At 40.2% G+C, this 15,760-nt stretch overlaps 1 protein-coding gene across 1 annotated transcript in view; it reads left to right on the top strand.

Moving 5' to 3' along the window:
- Positions 1-15,760, top strand: part of kif26ab (kinesin family member 26Ab) — a 95,795-nt gene that overhangs the window by 42,781 nt on the left and 37,254 nt on the right. Inside the window, exon 4 of the mRNA XM_084392482.1 lies at positions 3,732-3,898. Within this exon, the coding sequence (XP_084248608.1) occupies positions 3,732-3,898 (167 nt within the window). The remainder of the gene's footprint in view (positions 1-3,731; positions 3,899-15,760) is intronic.

Below are 15,760 nucleotides of genomic sequence, written 5' to 3'. Positions count from 1 at the left end.
GGCCCAATGCTGGCCCAGTACGTCTTGAAAAACTAACAGAAGCTGTCTGCCTTGTGGTACTTACCCAAACACACCACTCGCACATGTAGTTTGTGGATGAACGGGAATCGCTCTGAGCTCTATGTTTCCCCCTAGTTCAAAGATGTGCCTTGTATAATTTGGAACGGCTCCTTCATTTCATTAGATTGGAGGGATGACAATATTGCATGCAGTGCGCTGGGACTTCAGCAGAGCCTTGAGCAAAGAGCTTTAATGCATCTGATTTCTGTGGGGAGAAATGACAATCGGCAGGAGGAAAGAGGAGGAGATAAAGCCTTTGAGATGGGCTGAGTCTGACAGGAAGTCTTTGGAGGGGCCTTGTGTTCTGTGAAGTAGATTTTTATGTCTCTTCTAGTGGGTAAAGATACATCACTACTTTTGAAGCAGGTGAGAGTTCCTCAAAAGCAAGAAGTGAAACATCAAATGGCAAGGAGCACTTTGATGCAAAATCAGGGCATTCATCATCAACACATGATGAAGAAGTTGACTGCTGTCAAGTTTAGATTCAATCATACGCCTGAAATGCTTAGACAGACCACGGGTGATTGTGTATGTGTGTGTGTGTGTGTGTGTGTGTGTGTGTGTGTGTGTGTTTTGAGCACTTACTCTGTTAATACCATTGCATTCCTTTTAAGTCCTTTGGATTACTTAGATAAATACCATGATGCATGGATATGTATAACGAATATAGACCAGTGTGTGTAAACCCCACTCCCCCATCCTGCGCCCTTGTCAGCCTATCCGCCTTCCACGCCGGAGACCCGGGTTCGAATCCCGCTCGGAGCAGGTCGAGCAGGACTGGTTACCTTTGGTGGCAGAAGCCGGATGGGAGTCAGGTTTAGGGGGTGAGTGTAATGGACGTAGGCCAGTAAGAGCTGTAAACCTCACTCCCCTGGCCTTAAGAGGCTGCGGTCTTTAGCGTCCTTGTTCGCACGCCCACCTCCCACGCCGCAGCGGGTTGAGTAGGACTGGTTACATATGTTCCATGGTAACAAGTGGTTACAATATTCAAGTACCATGGTAGTACCATCTGATAATATCAATGTGTTACCATCATAATAACTGTTTATATAGGGGTATAAAAACACATTCAGACCCACACTTACGAAAGTGTATATAATTTTCATGTTTTTACACATAGCCACACTTCCGACATGTAGGCTGCACCAAATCGTCAGCTTAATCTTGATTCCTCTTAAGCTTGTTTTGGCCAAAATTTAAGACAGTATCGCATTCATCATTTTCAATGAAGACATTTCCAGAATGCATTGCAATGAGGACAGTTAAGTTTGTAAAAAATATATATATAATCTGATTAGAAGCACCTGTAAAAAGAGAAAGAAAAACTGTATTGAGAGCATGTTACTGTCAGCTTTATTGCTCTTTGCTCGAGCTGGCAGATAAAATTATTAGAGCATATCGAGGTGGGATTTTCCACGTGGGCTTCATATGGGCTGGAATGACCTAGTGGCCTACTGGGAGCCCAAAACCAGGAATCCTTAAGCAGCGTGAACAGACTGTGATCTACCGCCCTCTGAGAGAGAGAGAGAGATAGAGAGAGAGAGAGAAAGAGAGAGAGAGAGAGAGAGAGAGAGAGAGAGAGAGAGAGAGAGAGAGAGAGAGAGAGAGAGAGAGAGAGAGAGAGAAATTATGCTGCTTCTTTCTATAAAGGAAAGGGAAAGACATAGACCTTCGAAAGGAGATGCGAGTAGTAGGATTTTGGTGGGGTGTTTACTGGGTGTAGGGTGTAGCATAAAGAGAATACCTGATTTTATTGAATGCTAGGAGCTCTTGCAGCTGTACTTTAATGACCCGACCTGGGGATACAGCATGCGCACCTCGTGCTCTGTGTCTGACACTCATGAAAACAGCTTGACTGGAGGGCTTAAGTCCTCAAAAACCCATAGTGGGTTTTTTGACAGCTGCTTCAGTGTGTGTGTGCGTGATTGTGTGTCTAATGTTTGTGTTTGTGTGTCCCAAATTCGGTATCGCTCTGAGTGCGTAGCCCCTTAAACATCCTGTTGATGTGAAACCTGACACTCACTTCTTCTTTATCTGTACGTGGGGGGATTACCATCCTGTCCAGATAGACACCATTCGCTGTCAGTGTGACGCTGTTTTGATTTATCAAGGCTCGTCTGAAATCGGAATGTCATGCGTTGTGAAATTACTTCGACATTGTCATGTTTTTTGTGTTGATGAATGCTTGAGTGCTAAGTTCAAATGAGCCCTTTCTGACTTCTCACAGACATAAAAACCTGGACACTGTAAAGCAGCTCAGATAAAAAGTGGCAGGAACAGCTATTGTGTATGTGTAGACATTCACAGAAACAAATTTAGTTCTACAACAGAACTGACAGACATAACAATTATTGATTTCAACCCTAAACAGAAAGCAATTATAGACATAAACACAATACAGAGGCATCTGAATAAACAGACATAAACAACTCAAACAAAACAAATCCATTTTTTCTCTGCTTTGTTTAGAATCCCCCATCCCTCAAGTTGAAGCTTATGTTTTAGTAATTATTCAACCAAATGTCACAGTTCAACAAAGTGCAGACTAGAAACATCTCAAAATGCATGCTACTTGTCGTAGTCCGCCTCATGTGAGTAATCCTTCCATGTGTCTGAAGGTTTGTGATGTATGAAGCTCATATGTCATCCTATATAAATATTTCTCCTGTCAGAGTTGCATCGACACATCACGCACTGGATGGGATATGCTTCATGAAAAGATTGTTAATGATGTTATTTTAGTTGCCAGACATGAATCCAGAGCAAACACTAATCCAGCCATTATGCACAACCACCACAATGTAGCTGACATGCCACGCTAAAGCCATGGTTGTCTATTGCTCAATGTGTTTAACTCAAGATAGTCTCTGGGAAATGGCCCAACCTTACCTGAAGCCTTTTAGCACTCTGCCTACTTTCAAAACAAGCACTTGACAGATCATATTGATTGTGGGTTTAACTACTTAGTTACTCACAGACCTCTGAGACAAAGAGTGACTTTGGTACAATAATGAAAACATAACTGAATGAATGGTTTCTTTCCAGTGCAGGGATATTTAACAAGCTGCAAAAGAACTCTAAAAACTCTATTCCTATTCCATATCTGCGAAAAAGCAATTCCTCACATTTCAAATGCAGAGTTGATTCCTAGAATCATGCTCTGTTCACTTGCTATCCCTTCACTGAGCTTTTGTGTGGACACCATTGGAGACACTGACAGGAGACTAGTTTCTTGAACTGGCAGAGGAAAATGTGCCTATATTGCCTTGGGTCATGAGAGACCTGGTGGACCCATTTCTGGATTGACAACCCCTGCATCTTGCTAAGGATTTCACATTTCTTATGAGCCTGTCTAATCTCTACCCATTGAAACCCTATTCATACCTTTAGAACAGGGATGAATGTTCCTCCCTGGTGGCTAATTATGTACTTTATCATAAATGCATGCGAGTAATTGTTACCCACTTCTTTTTTATACGTGACCTTTGAAGCATAATTTGTAAGGGAACTGCCTCTTGCTCCTTGTAAGGACTTGCTGCCTGTTTCTTCTAGAAGGTGTAGCCTAGGCATAGGATTCTTGGAACAGTGTAAGTTAGCGTAAGATAATTCAGTATCTCATTATTGAATTCCAATGTTTTAAGCATCATAAATCCTGCTTCTTCCCACCCCAGTCACAAGGCCTCGTGGGTCAAGCAGAGCAGAGCGAATGGTCTTCAGACACCACCATCTCCAGAGTGTCCATAACTCCCTCCAGACAGAGAAGTCAGGTTCAGGTTGGCCAGACTGTGCCCTCTTCCTCCGACCATCCCAGTTCAGCTGCGGCATCCTTCTTCATCAGGTAAGAAAACACATTTACTATAAATCACTTAATGGATCCTCAAACATCTATATATAGCAATGCATTGTAAATAAAGGTACACTATGTAACTTTTTTTGTTCAAAATTAACAAAATTTAAATAATGAGTCAATACATCAATTCTTCTTCCAAAACGTTTTTGACTTACCATGACGTTTTGACTTACCCTGGTTCACTATGATAAGCCTATTATAAGTGTTTATATTTTAGACCTAGAAGGATGGGTTTCGCGGGACATTGCGTACGTATGTTACTCGCCCGTGCGTGTTACTGTTAAAAGTTACTGTACATAGTGAACCTTTAACTAAATACTTCTGAATTTTTACCTTCAGAATATAATGTCAAGGTTATAGATTTTGGACTTGGTATAATGTGGTGTATTATGCTTTGGCATAGTAGCTATAGACTGGCAACCAGCTTTCTTGAGAAAGGCACCTAACCCTAGGTTGCTTCAGGGGAATTGTCCCTGTAGTAACTGTACTTAAAGTTGCTTTGGATCGAGGTGTCTACTAGAGCACTGCCTAAATTAAATGATGGCATGATTTTAGGAACATGCATTCTAGTCTTTTATAAGTCAGTGTATTCTCAATTCCACTGGTATGTGGAGAGGGGTGGTGACTGACAGGAATGCTTCTGGAATGCTCCTGGAAAACACATTTGACATATTTCTCTAGCCAAGTGACAGCATGGGACATTAAAGAGTGTTCAGGGGCCTCTCCCTTTGTGGAGAATGAGGGCGGCCGAGGTTTTAGATCCGCTTTGGATGCTGCCACCTGCCCGATCACTTCCAGGTCATTCTGAGACAACAGACAGATGTGACCCCATGTTGGACAAGGTTAATTTTTGCAGTCTGATTAATAATTGCTTGTCTGTTTTCTTTGGAGTTGATTTCAAAAGAAGCGGATAGCAGGGAGGCTGTTGCGTCACAGAAAGAGAAAGATGAGGAAGAGAGAGAGAAAATAGGTTTGTTTTGGTCTCTTAATTTAAACTCTTGGGTGGATGAACAGAAGAAGTAGGAAGTCATGTTAGGTACCACCTCTTGTTTCATTGCAAATAGTATTGCCTGCCAAGAATTTTATTGTTATGGTTAGGAATGAGGTCAGTTATCATTTTGGACACCCTATTATCCTTAGAATACTGGTTCCAAGACTAGGACAAACTGTACATAACTTTGTTAATAACAACCAGTAATTTTATGTGGCTAACTATCATTAAATTAGTAACCAAAGACAGTGAAATGTAATAACTGCACTAGATCAGGGACTGTATATGGCATAGACAATCCACTGTCCTAATTCCTAATTTTCAATAATCTGTTGCGTGTTTTGAAATACTTTGACTAGATGCGGTCTGATATCAGTTTGCATCAGTGTTAGTTTTCTATAAGAAGTCAGGCTAGTTTATTTAACTGCATGTTTTAAGCAGTAAAACAAGTGCAAATGATTCAGTGCTATTTATTTTAAAACAGACCATTACTATTTTAATAACATGACTTGCTCCACCTAGAAATTTACAAAGACTTTCAGATACCTTTCACCTCAAAGATGTTTGACCTGATCAGAGTATGCAGAATAAGAAATGCCAGTGAAATACCTTGCTTTTAGGCATGCCAAAAAATGTATTAGGGGCATCCTCTAAATTAGTCATTATCAAACTTCTACATTTAAATTAAGAGCTGGTAGTGAACATCCAGACCTGTTATTCCTCTAGTGTGCACTGGGCCTTTAAACTGCTTGTACAACAAGCAAGAGGCTGGATCCTCTTGTAAGTCAAATGTTAATTAGAGTGCAATTAGAGTTGCACAGCGGAGAGGAGAGCAACGGGGGACAAAATAAATCTGTTCCCAGTCATCCATTCAGTGTTATGATCTTATCCATTTAATTCCAAAACATTTTCAATAAAATTTCAGAACAGCAGTGATCAGAATCCATCTTTGACTACCTCTGAATATTGTTTTAGTGATCTAATCACAGTTTCTTGGGTGTAGTTAATGTACACATGGCTTTTACTGCTGATCTATGTGTTATCTTAGTTCTTCTTGAGGCCAAAATGTTGCCTTATAATTGCCTTACAATATCAGTCTCTCAACTTTCATCCCCAAAAAATATATATTATGGTATTACATTATAAACGGACACTACTATAATGGTATTGAAGTACCTTTTAAATACATTGATCTATGAAAAAGGTAATCAGTAAGTTCAGTGATATTAGATCTGGTACTATTGCTGAACCATGCTACTGCCACAGTCCTTTTGTAAGGCATCTTTGGCTATAGTATGGTGATTTAACTTTCTTTTATTCAGACAGTACTGTATTTATTAGTGAGTATCTATTGAGAAAATAGAAGCGGACGATGAGTAGATGCATGGCTCAGAAGTTGACTTTTCCCTAACCCCCATTCTCAGCATATGCTCCAGAGTGGCGGAGCATATGATTAGTGTATTGACATACTAGCTGGCTCCTGTAATGAATACAGACACAAGGCCCAAAGAGATTCCCAGAGCTTTAGGATGCCTTGGCTATTCCAACTCAGTGCTCCAGGAGATGAAATGGTACTGAGCATCGTGTGCAGGGTCATGTGAATGAATCATCTGAGCTTTTGCTAGGAGGGAATTGGGGTAGAACTGATTAAAAGGATATGACTGTTTTAGACGGCCACATGCTCCATTGACTCCAAAGGGGATGAGACAAAGAGAAAGAAAATGAGGATGAGAGATTTGTCTGTCTAGAGATCAGAGCGACTGTCCACGTGGATATAAAATGTGCAATGGATGCTAAAAGATTTGGGGCCAGATTTACTAAACATGGCAAATTAGCGTGAGAGCACAATCCCATAAAAGTGCCTATGGGAGTGGAAAGTTCTGTGTGTGATCTACTGACAATGCGCAAATTAAAGAACACAGAAGCAGCCAGATCATTTCCATAATGACCAATGCAATCTACCAAGAGCTAGCTTTTCTACCTCTACCTTTAGAATCAATTTACCTTTTTTTTTGGCGGTAAATAATGGCGCAAATACCAGTAAATTGACGAGCGCAAACCTTAGCAAATCACCTTGCTTGATTTACATAAATATTCTCCTCCCATAAATTTTGCATCTGAGAGGGAAACTCCTACAAATGCAAATGCAAATAGATCAGCAAAAAAAATAACCCTGTCCACGCCTTTTCAGCGCTAGTTTTTCACTGCGTGTCTTTAGTAAACCCTGACAATAGTTTTTTAATGCCAAAAGAGGGTTTGCGGTGGCGCAAGCTGTAAATCTGGCCCTTGGTGTTTGTGTGTGTGTGTGTATGAATGTGCCTCATGGGTTTTAAATGGGAAAGTGCCGAATACAAATCTTTCACTGAAGTTTTAGGTTAGTGGTCTAACTGAAAGGTTCTTTAAACACTGATGTGTATGGATGACAAGATTTCATACAGAGTATAATGCCTTTAACTGTAACAAATGTATTGTTGAAGGTTGCAAATTTGTGACAAAAGCACTCCTCGTAGAGGGTTGTAGCATGCTGATAGCATGCTGTGCTTTAGCATGCTAATAGTCTAACAGTACCTGTTAAAATGTGTCTACACTGGAAGTGAGTGGTGCATTGTAATGTGACAAGACTGTTCCTGTCTTATAAGCACTGTGATTTCACTGTCTACATATTATGCTTATTCACATGCAATGTAGACATTGTGTGATGCTGAAGTAGTGCTAAAATTCATTCCTTTTAAAGTGTACACAACTCATTAGTTGACCACCCAGTCCAAGTTTAGGGTTGCAATTTCAAGGTGTGTAAACGGAGGGTATATGTTTGTACATGCATGTATGCTGGTCAGCATGTAAGAGGCACAGCTGTTTGGTGGTATGTGGACTTGCAGTGGCATTGAGCACACACAGTTAAACATTTTTTATGGCCAAGCACTCATTTTTAGTTGCCTGTCCAGGTGAGCTTAAACAGTAATGACTATGATTGAAGTAAACATTCCACTGTAATTACTTAAACAACAATCCAGACTTTCACCAGACAAAGTGCTTTGTTGCGCTGGTCTTAAGGAGTAACCATAGAAACAAAGGGAAGTTAATTCATGGGATGTTTATGTTGTGGCTTCAATAAACATCATTGCCAGTTGAAGATAAAAGGAAGGGAGACATTAGCCCACATGAACTACGAAATGACATTCTTTCTTGTGACACATCTGAATTGCTTTCCTATACACTAGTTCACAGTTGTTCCAACTAGAATAGTACATTTTAACATTTTCAATTATTATTATTTAATCACTGACATAACATCATATCCTTTATGTATTTGTTACCAAGTCCAAGTCCAAAATAGATTTACATTCTTATAATCTACCAGGGCTGTAACGACCATAGGCATTGAGGGAGACAAGTCTCCCCCTCAAAAATTGGAAATGGTCATATTGTCTCCCTCAATATTTTATATTTCTTAATGCTGCATTACGCACCACTCTTTTGTTGTAAGGATGGCAGACAGTTTAAAAATGAAAATTTTTAGGCTGATCTGCCTCAGCGGTCTTATAGCTCTCGTCAATGTCAAAATGATGGCCAATCAGATCAAAGAAGGCGGGACTTAATGTTCACTGAAGATGAGTGTGAATTCCAAATCGCCACTTTTAGTTTTTACAGTGAAAGAGTGCGTGCGTGGTATGATATAATTAGCTAAACATTTCATATTTGACAACTGTTTTACAATGGATATGTTTAACGATCAACAGTAACATACAGTGATGCAAACCACTCAACTCTTTCAATGTAATTTCGCCATTTTGAATAGAAAATGCAGTCATTTAAATTACGTAATTCATTTAGTCCAGTCTTCATCTCATGTGAGCGTACACATTCAGATGAATCTTCTTGTAAAACGTTTTTAAATTAGCACCAAACTACTGAACACACCTTTAAATATCTTCCATTTGGCCTGTATTTTGATTTGTTTTGCATGTGTATAGACTACAAAGCTTTAAAGTAACCTTTCATGAGCGGCTAACTGCGCATAAGTTAGTAGATATTTAACAATTATTCCTCTTGCAATGAAAGGTCAGTTGATGCATTTTGGTACCCCTTTGGGTAACCCTTTATGACTAGCATTGCCCCTAATTCTTGAGTTCTCACTGTGCGTTCCAATTTAAAGTCAATTAGGTACATTAATGCATCAGTTTAATCTCATTGTTCAGACGATTTGCTTCCTTCTCCTGCTGTAGTGGGGCAATAATGATAAAGCATCCCAAGAGTTGTAAACAGGGGGATGCCATTCACCTTTCCACCCACATGCTGTGTCAATGCTAATGTGGACAGTGGTCTTCTGATGGGTGGGACAAGGGGGCGGGGCTCTAATGGAGCCGATGGGATGGTGACATGGGGGATGGTTGACTGTAGAGTAGAGAGGTGAGTGAAAGAGAAGAGAGGGGTTGTTGAGAGTTCTTACACACAGTCACAACAGCTCTCGGCTAAAGCTGATAACGTCGGCTCCGTAGGCCACCCATCACAGCGGAGGATTACAGCGAGAAAGAGATCCAGGAGGGGCAGAGAGATGGAGAGATAAAGTACACAGAGGAGAACAGCAGAGGAGAAAGAAACAGGCAAATGATCCATGTGGATGGCTGTTTTTGAGTGACAGCACTAATCCCTGACAGGGACAAATTGGGAAAAGATTAATGCTGAGTGGTCGGGCCCTGGAGCGGAGCCGGGCCCTGCTGCGCCGCTGAGTGACGGGAGCCGGGAAACAGGAGCACTTCAGTCAAGGCTGATAGTGGCGGACTTTGAAAACATTGATGCAGTGAGTTGGTAGGCAGTGAGGTGAATCCACACACATATCCACTCATGGTGGGCAGATTCGGACTAATGCCCCATACCAACACTCCCAGCTGGAGGGAGAGAAAATCATGGACTGTGGAGGAAAGTAACTGGAGCGGCACTATGAAACTGAAGTAAGTCACCATATAAGAAAAACTTGTGTTTTGAGATTAAAAAGTTTTGACTTCGCATTATTTTCTGACTACCGTCAAAATTGTTGGCTTAAGTTGAGTAATGATGTTTTTTTAGGATCTTGCAGAACATATTTCAATGATTCAGTTGAACCAGTTTGCAAAGCACAACTATTTCACTACAAAACATTTGACTGATTAATCAAATGAATCAGTGAATCGTTTTTCAACTGGTTCAGTGAACTCACTGTTTCTCAAACGAACTGGGCTGTTCAAATACTTCTAAATGACTATTTTTAATGATGACTTAAATGAATCAAATAATTGTATTTAAACTGGCTCAGTCTGAAATATTCCTCAAATGAGTCGGGTTTAGCAAATGCTTCTCCATGAGTTTTTTTTTTGTTTCCTTTATCGTTGACTTTAGCTGTAATAGGATCAGTTTTGTTGACAGTGCTGTGTTGAGATGTGCCTTGTTGTTTTACCGTGTATTTACTCTGGCTGACCCTCCAGCTGCTGGTCTCTACTCCTAATCACATGGTCAAGCTTGAGTTTGTCTGTAAGTGTGTGTGTGTGTGTGTGTGTGTGTGTGTGTGTGTAATGGTCATTGAGCAGCTGAGGCTGGTACTCGAGAAGTGGAGGCTGGGAAGGAGGGGGGCCCTCTGGGCAGAGTGTCCAGGTGTGAAGAGCCTGCGGTGGGCCGTGAGATGTTCTGGTTTGTGGTTTTGGGTGGTAAGGGTGGATGATGGAGGTGTTGATGGATCTATCACTCTAGGCCAGCAGCCCCAGGGATCTGCTCAAGCCAAGCCCACTTCCTGTCCTCAGGGTTTTGGGCTGAAGTATTGATGTGCTCAAATGGACTGATCCACAAACACACTCTTTAACAGCATTTATCCCCCATTTTTAGTGTATAATTCACCTTTTCCCTTCTTAATCTATTGCATTTAGTGTTCTGGTATGAGTGAATCTTACAAGAAGATGCTTGGGTCACATTTTATCTCAAAATCAAAAGAGAAGTATAGCTACATTTGGCATCAAGAAAATTATGCTTGGGTTTTGCATTATGAAGTGGATTTTCATTTTTATTGGTCATCATTTTTTTTAAAGAACTCTAATGTAATATAGTTTTTCCCTTTAATCAAAGGAAAATTTAAAATTCCATACAAATGAAATGAAATGGGATTATTTTATTTATTTCTTTTTTGCATTGTGGTAAAGAGAATTGGATGAGATGTGCTTATGTGTCATGAAAATGATGTCCCAAAATATGGTTAATTTTATATTAGGGCTTCATATATATTAGGGGTTATTTTGATTTTGGGATGAAAAATGACCTGAATATGTTCTTGACAAGTTTCAAGAGATTCACACACAGGAAATATAGATACAACCCAAGGATAGCCTTCAGCTTTACTGGTATATAGTAAAAAACGAGATGCTTTCCATTTCCAATGCATTAGTAACATTATATATACATGCACAAACACAGATATACAGAATATAAAAGTAACTGGAACAAAATAACATTGAAATATGATACAAGTAATGGTTTGTTATACTGTGCACAGTGCACACAGTGTTGATGTCAAGATGGTGGTCCTGTGTCTTCTGTCCTGTTTCCACCCCCCACACCTTTACAAGATGTCACCACTTCAAATCACTCCCCATAACCTGCGACCACCTCCGCTGAATGTCTCCCACCCACTCTCTCCATTATTCCCCAGATCTTTCCTGCTTTTTACACACCCCCAGGTTGTGTGAATAACCCCCATTTTGTGAGTTTCTCAGCCCAAACAGTTCTCACTGGGGTGATTATCACCTTCGAGAAAACACGAAGAACACTAAAGCTTCTTTGTTTTGTCTGAAAGGAGGCAGACTCACCTTTGAAGCACTTGTGAAACAAATGTACTGTCAGCGGTTTAGCATCACAATGGATTCTCTCTCATATGTCACAATCTTGAAGCTTTCTGCATTTGCTCTACACAAATTAATTTCTGTTAACTGTATGTTCCCACTCTGTTTAGAAGTGTAGAGACAGCAATTCATTTTTATGCAATATAGACAACCAAATATCTAAACCTCATCAGCAATGTGAACAGTTTTTCACACATCTGTTTCTCAGGATGAAATGTTCTAACAGTACATGATACAACAGCATTCAAACTTCAGTTTACTGATCAGTGGCAAGACATCTGGACCCCATTTACACCTGGTATTGACATCTGTCTTGGAAGATCGGATCACAAGTGGTCAGCCGAGAAAAATTTGTTTACTTCTGGTATTAGCATGTTTCTCGTATGCCGTTTTGTTGCAAGCGGAGACACCGTTCAAAAGGTTGGGGTCATAATTTTTTTTTTATAAAATAAATAATGCATTAAATTGATCAAAAGTGATAGAAAAAACATTTATAGTAACAATATATTTTAATACATTTAAGTTAAAAATATTTTTATTTTAAATGCTGTTCTTCAAACGTTGTTTAAACGTTGCACCAAATCAGCATATTAGAATGATTTCTGAATGTTGGGTTTAAAAAACCCAACATCTGGGTAGAAATAACCCCAAAATTAGTTGATCCTTTTTTAACCCAGGAGTTGGGTCAAAAATAACCTAACTTAACCTCACTATCCCAGTATGCCTTATTTCAGAAAATAAAACTTTGTTTTACATTATATTACACACTTCAAGCACTTTTACATTTTTATTGCATTAAATTAAAATCTATATGAAAAAACACACACTTGGACATGTTTATTTTCCTATTTATTTTAGGTCACACTGTAATAACAATATTAGAAATAAAAAACAGAAAAATAAACAACAATTCTCAGAAGAGCCTCAGGAATTTAAGCCTGGGGACAACTTTGGGGACAAGATTTTTGATAGTGTCCTCATCAAAGAGAAGAAATGCCTCCTCATCTATGTCTTCATCTGAAAGACAGAAAACAAGACAACATGAGTATTGTTAATAAGTTGAGACAATTGTGAACCACTCACCAGACACTCTTTCATTATCAAGCTAACAAATAATCACTTTTAAGGGAATGCAGTGGCTTTTTTTTTTTTTTTTTTTTTTACGTGGCCCAAATTGCTAGTTAACCAATGTGGTTCGTTTGCAGCATTAACGTTACCCATTTTGTGTGAATTACATCTTTTCTTTCATTAAAAAGTGTAATGATATTAATGCAAAGGTGAATATCTTGCCCATTCTTATGCATAACAGCTTAAAGACAAGGCACAATAATCTTTTAGGGTTGTGCATACCCCACTGGCGAAGAATTTGTGACTTTCACAAAATCTTGCACTGACACATTTAAGTCTTATTAAAAAAAATGTAGGTATAGAGAGATGATATAAGGGCAACAAGAGTAAAATGCTCACCTCTAAAATTCTCTGTCAGCTCAGACAGCTGCCACTCAGTTAGCTTATCAGCGACAAAACTGTCCATTCAAAATGACCTGGAGAAAACATAGCAATATAGAGGTTAGCAACAATTTGAAGACTTGACCCGCTTCTTTAACTCTCACTACTTCAGCCAGTAGAGCACTGTATTATGATAAGCACGGCGCAGCTGGAAAACATAACTCAACTATTGTGTTGCCTCGTCGCTCTGTAGCCGCGGCTATGGGGCTCGCACACCGGACGAGAAGAGCCGCGTCGCGTCTCTAGGACAACTCGAGGTATCGCTCACCAGACGTGCAGTCTCTCAAGGGGCTCACACACCGGACACGAAGCGCAGTGCCGCGTCTTTAAAATTCGAACACATTATTCTCTATGAGTGTACACACACCGGCGGCGCCATCCGGCGTCTGTCCGCGACACCCAGCAACGGCTCAGGACCTTGTTCAAAATCGCGTCCGGTGTGTGATAACGTTACCTCCAGTTGTCCTAGATGTTGTCGTGATAGCCGCGGCTACATGCCAACCACAGAATTACCACGGCTAACGCTAGTCTCAACGTATTTTTTTATTTTTTTGCAAATGGTGATAAACTAGCAACAGGGACATGGACACAGAAAAGTTTACATTACATCAACACTGAAAATACTCTCTTACCTTGAATATAGATGAAGTTGCACCGATGAAGCACAGGCCAAAACGGATCGAGCGCGAAAGCGACGGTTATTTCAAACGACTGTTGTGAGAAAATTCCAGAACAACTGCGGGCGGGCGAGAGAGAGAGAGAAAGCCAACCCTATAACCCAGAACATGGGTTACTCTTTGAAAAATAACCCAGAAACCCAAACAACCCATGAATTGGGTCAAAATATTAGCCCTATAACCCAGAAAATGGTTACTCTCTGAAAAAAGAACCCACAATTTTAACCCAACACAAATAACCCAGAAAATGGGTTGAAGAAATAACCCAGGAGTTTTTAGAGTGTAGTACATCACTTTATGTCACCTTGTTTTGGCACAATAGTTGTTTTACGCAAGTAGGACACAATGCACAATATAATTGTGACACAGTGCATTAGCATTTGCAATGCGGTTTACATCCCTGGATGGGTCCAAAGGTGGTTTGAGGGAACCCATACAGATCCTGTATTTTTATTGGATCACATATGATAGATTAATACCAAGTAAAAGGGCTCAAATTAATTTTGAAGCATGGAACAGGGCAGAACAGAAGAAACAGAACATGGGAACAAATACCGGAATTGGGGACAGTTATGCAAAGTGGTTCGTAGTAGAGCGCCCACCTAAACCTTTTTCCTGAATAAACAAGGATATAAGCTCCAAACAGTTGGTGTTTTTCATGCATACAGTGGGGGTCTGTGACAGCTCAGGGAAAAGCATGAAAACTGCTGTGTCAGGAAGCCAAGCCATCCCACTCGCATACAGTCACCACAGGAAGAGAAGCAGGCATCAGCGAGTCCCCCAGACAGCATGGATCTGCTGATCCATGTCTATGGACTCAATAGACGTGGGCCTGTAGGAGAGCTGATGTTTGCTGCAACACTATGGAAATAAATGCTGTCGAATCAGTCAAATTCCAAGTGCCTTATGGCCTGGGGGTCTTTGTATGCCAAAGTGAGGTTGTTTGCAGGCCTTCGGATTCTTTGAAAGTATTTTTTTGAACTGGGATTCTAGTTAATCTCTTGTATATTGTTTGAAAATGCATACTTGGTGGCTGGAATTACACACTAGCACTCTGCATATAATAGCTATATAAACTGTATATAGTAGCTGCTTTCAGACTTCCCACGGTGCGGCGGCGTAACAAGGGTTTGATTCTTAATTGCTTTAGCACTGTACTTCGCACAGTAAGCATGATAGACAAGTCACTGTCACCACCTTATTAGTCATCTCAAAGCTTACACTTCTCGAGAATGCTGATTAAACCAACCCTAAATAACAATTGAAAGCCATTTCACAAGGGAAAACAGTAAATAAGGAAGAAGAGGGAAGCGGCGGCTCTTCTAAAGAGGTCTCCGGTTTGCCCGGATTTGTGGAATACAGATCAGATCAACTGAGGTTATTAGTTGTGTAACCAGACCGAGTGGAATATACATTTAAAGGTTTATTACCTATTGTCTTTTCAGACAGCATAATGTGGTTGAAGTTGAAAATTCCCATGAGGTCATCCAGCCCGAATATCCTCTGTTGTGGCTGGAGAGAACAAAAGCAGCAGCTCACAATCCCACCACAATCCACCCGGTTAGGCTTTGAGCCTGAGCAGAAAAAAAAAAAAAAACGAAACCAGCGTTATGTCTAATTAGTGTTCAACCTTCCCCTGATTTCCCAGCCCAATACCACCCAAGTGCACAGTTCATACTTATTCATGTAGCATGTTTTACCGCAACTCAAGCAAAATTCCAGACTACTTAATGAGATCCCTGCTACTTGTCATTACAAACACACACTACTGATTATACACATTCTACTGATTCCATAAAGAAAAGTTTTA

This window comes from Rutilus rutilus, assembly GCF_951802725.1.
Source record: "Rutilus rutilus genome assembly, chromosome: 21".
NCBI classification, from domain to species: domain Eukaryota; kingdom Metazoa; phylum Chordata; class Actinopteri; order Cypriniformes; family Leuciscidae; genus Rutilus; species Rutilus rutilus.
Note: the sequence above shows the minus strand (reverse complement) of the source record. Positions and strands in the feature narration are given on the sequence as shown.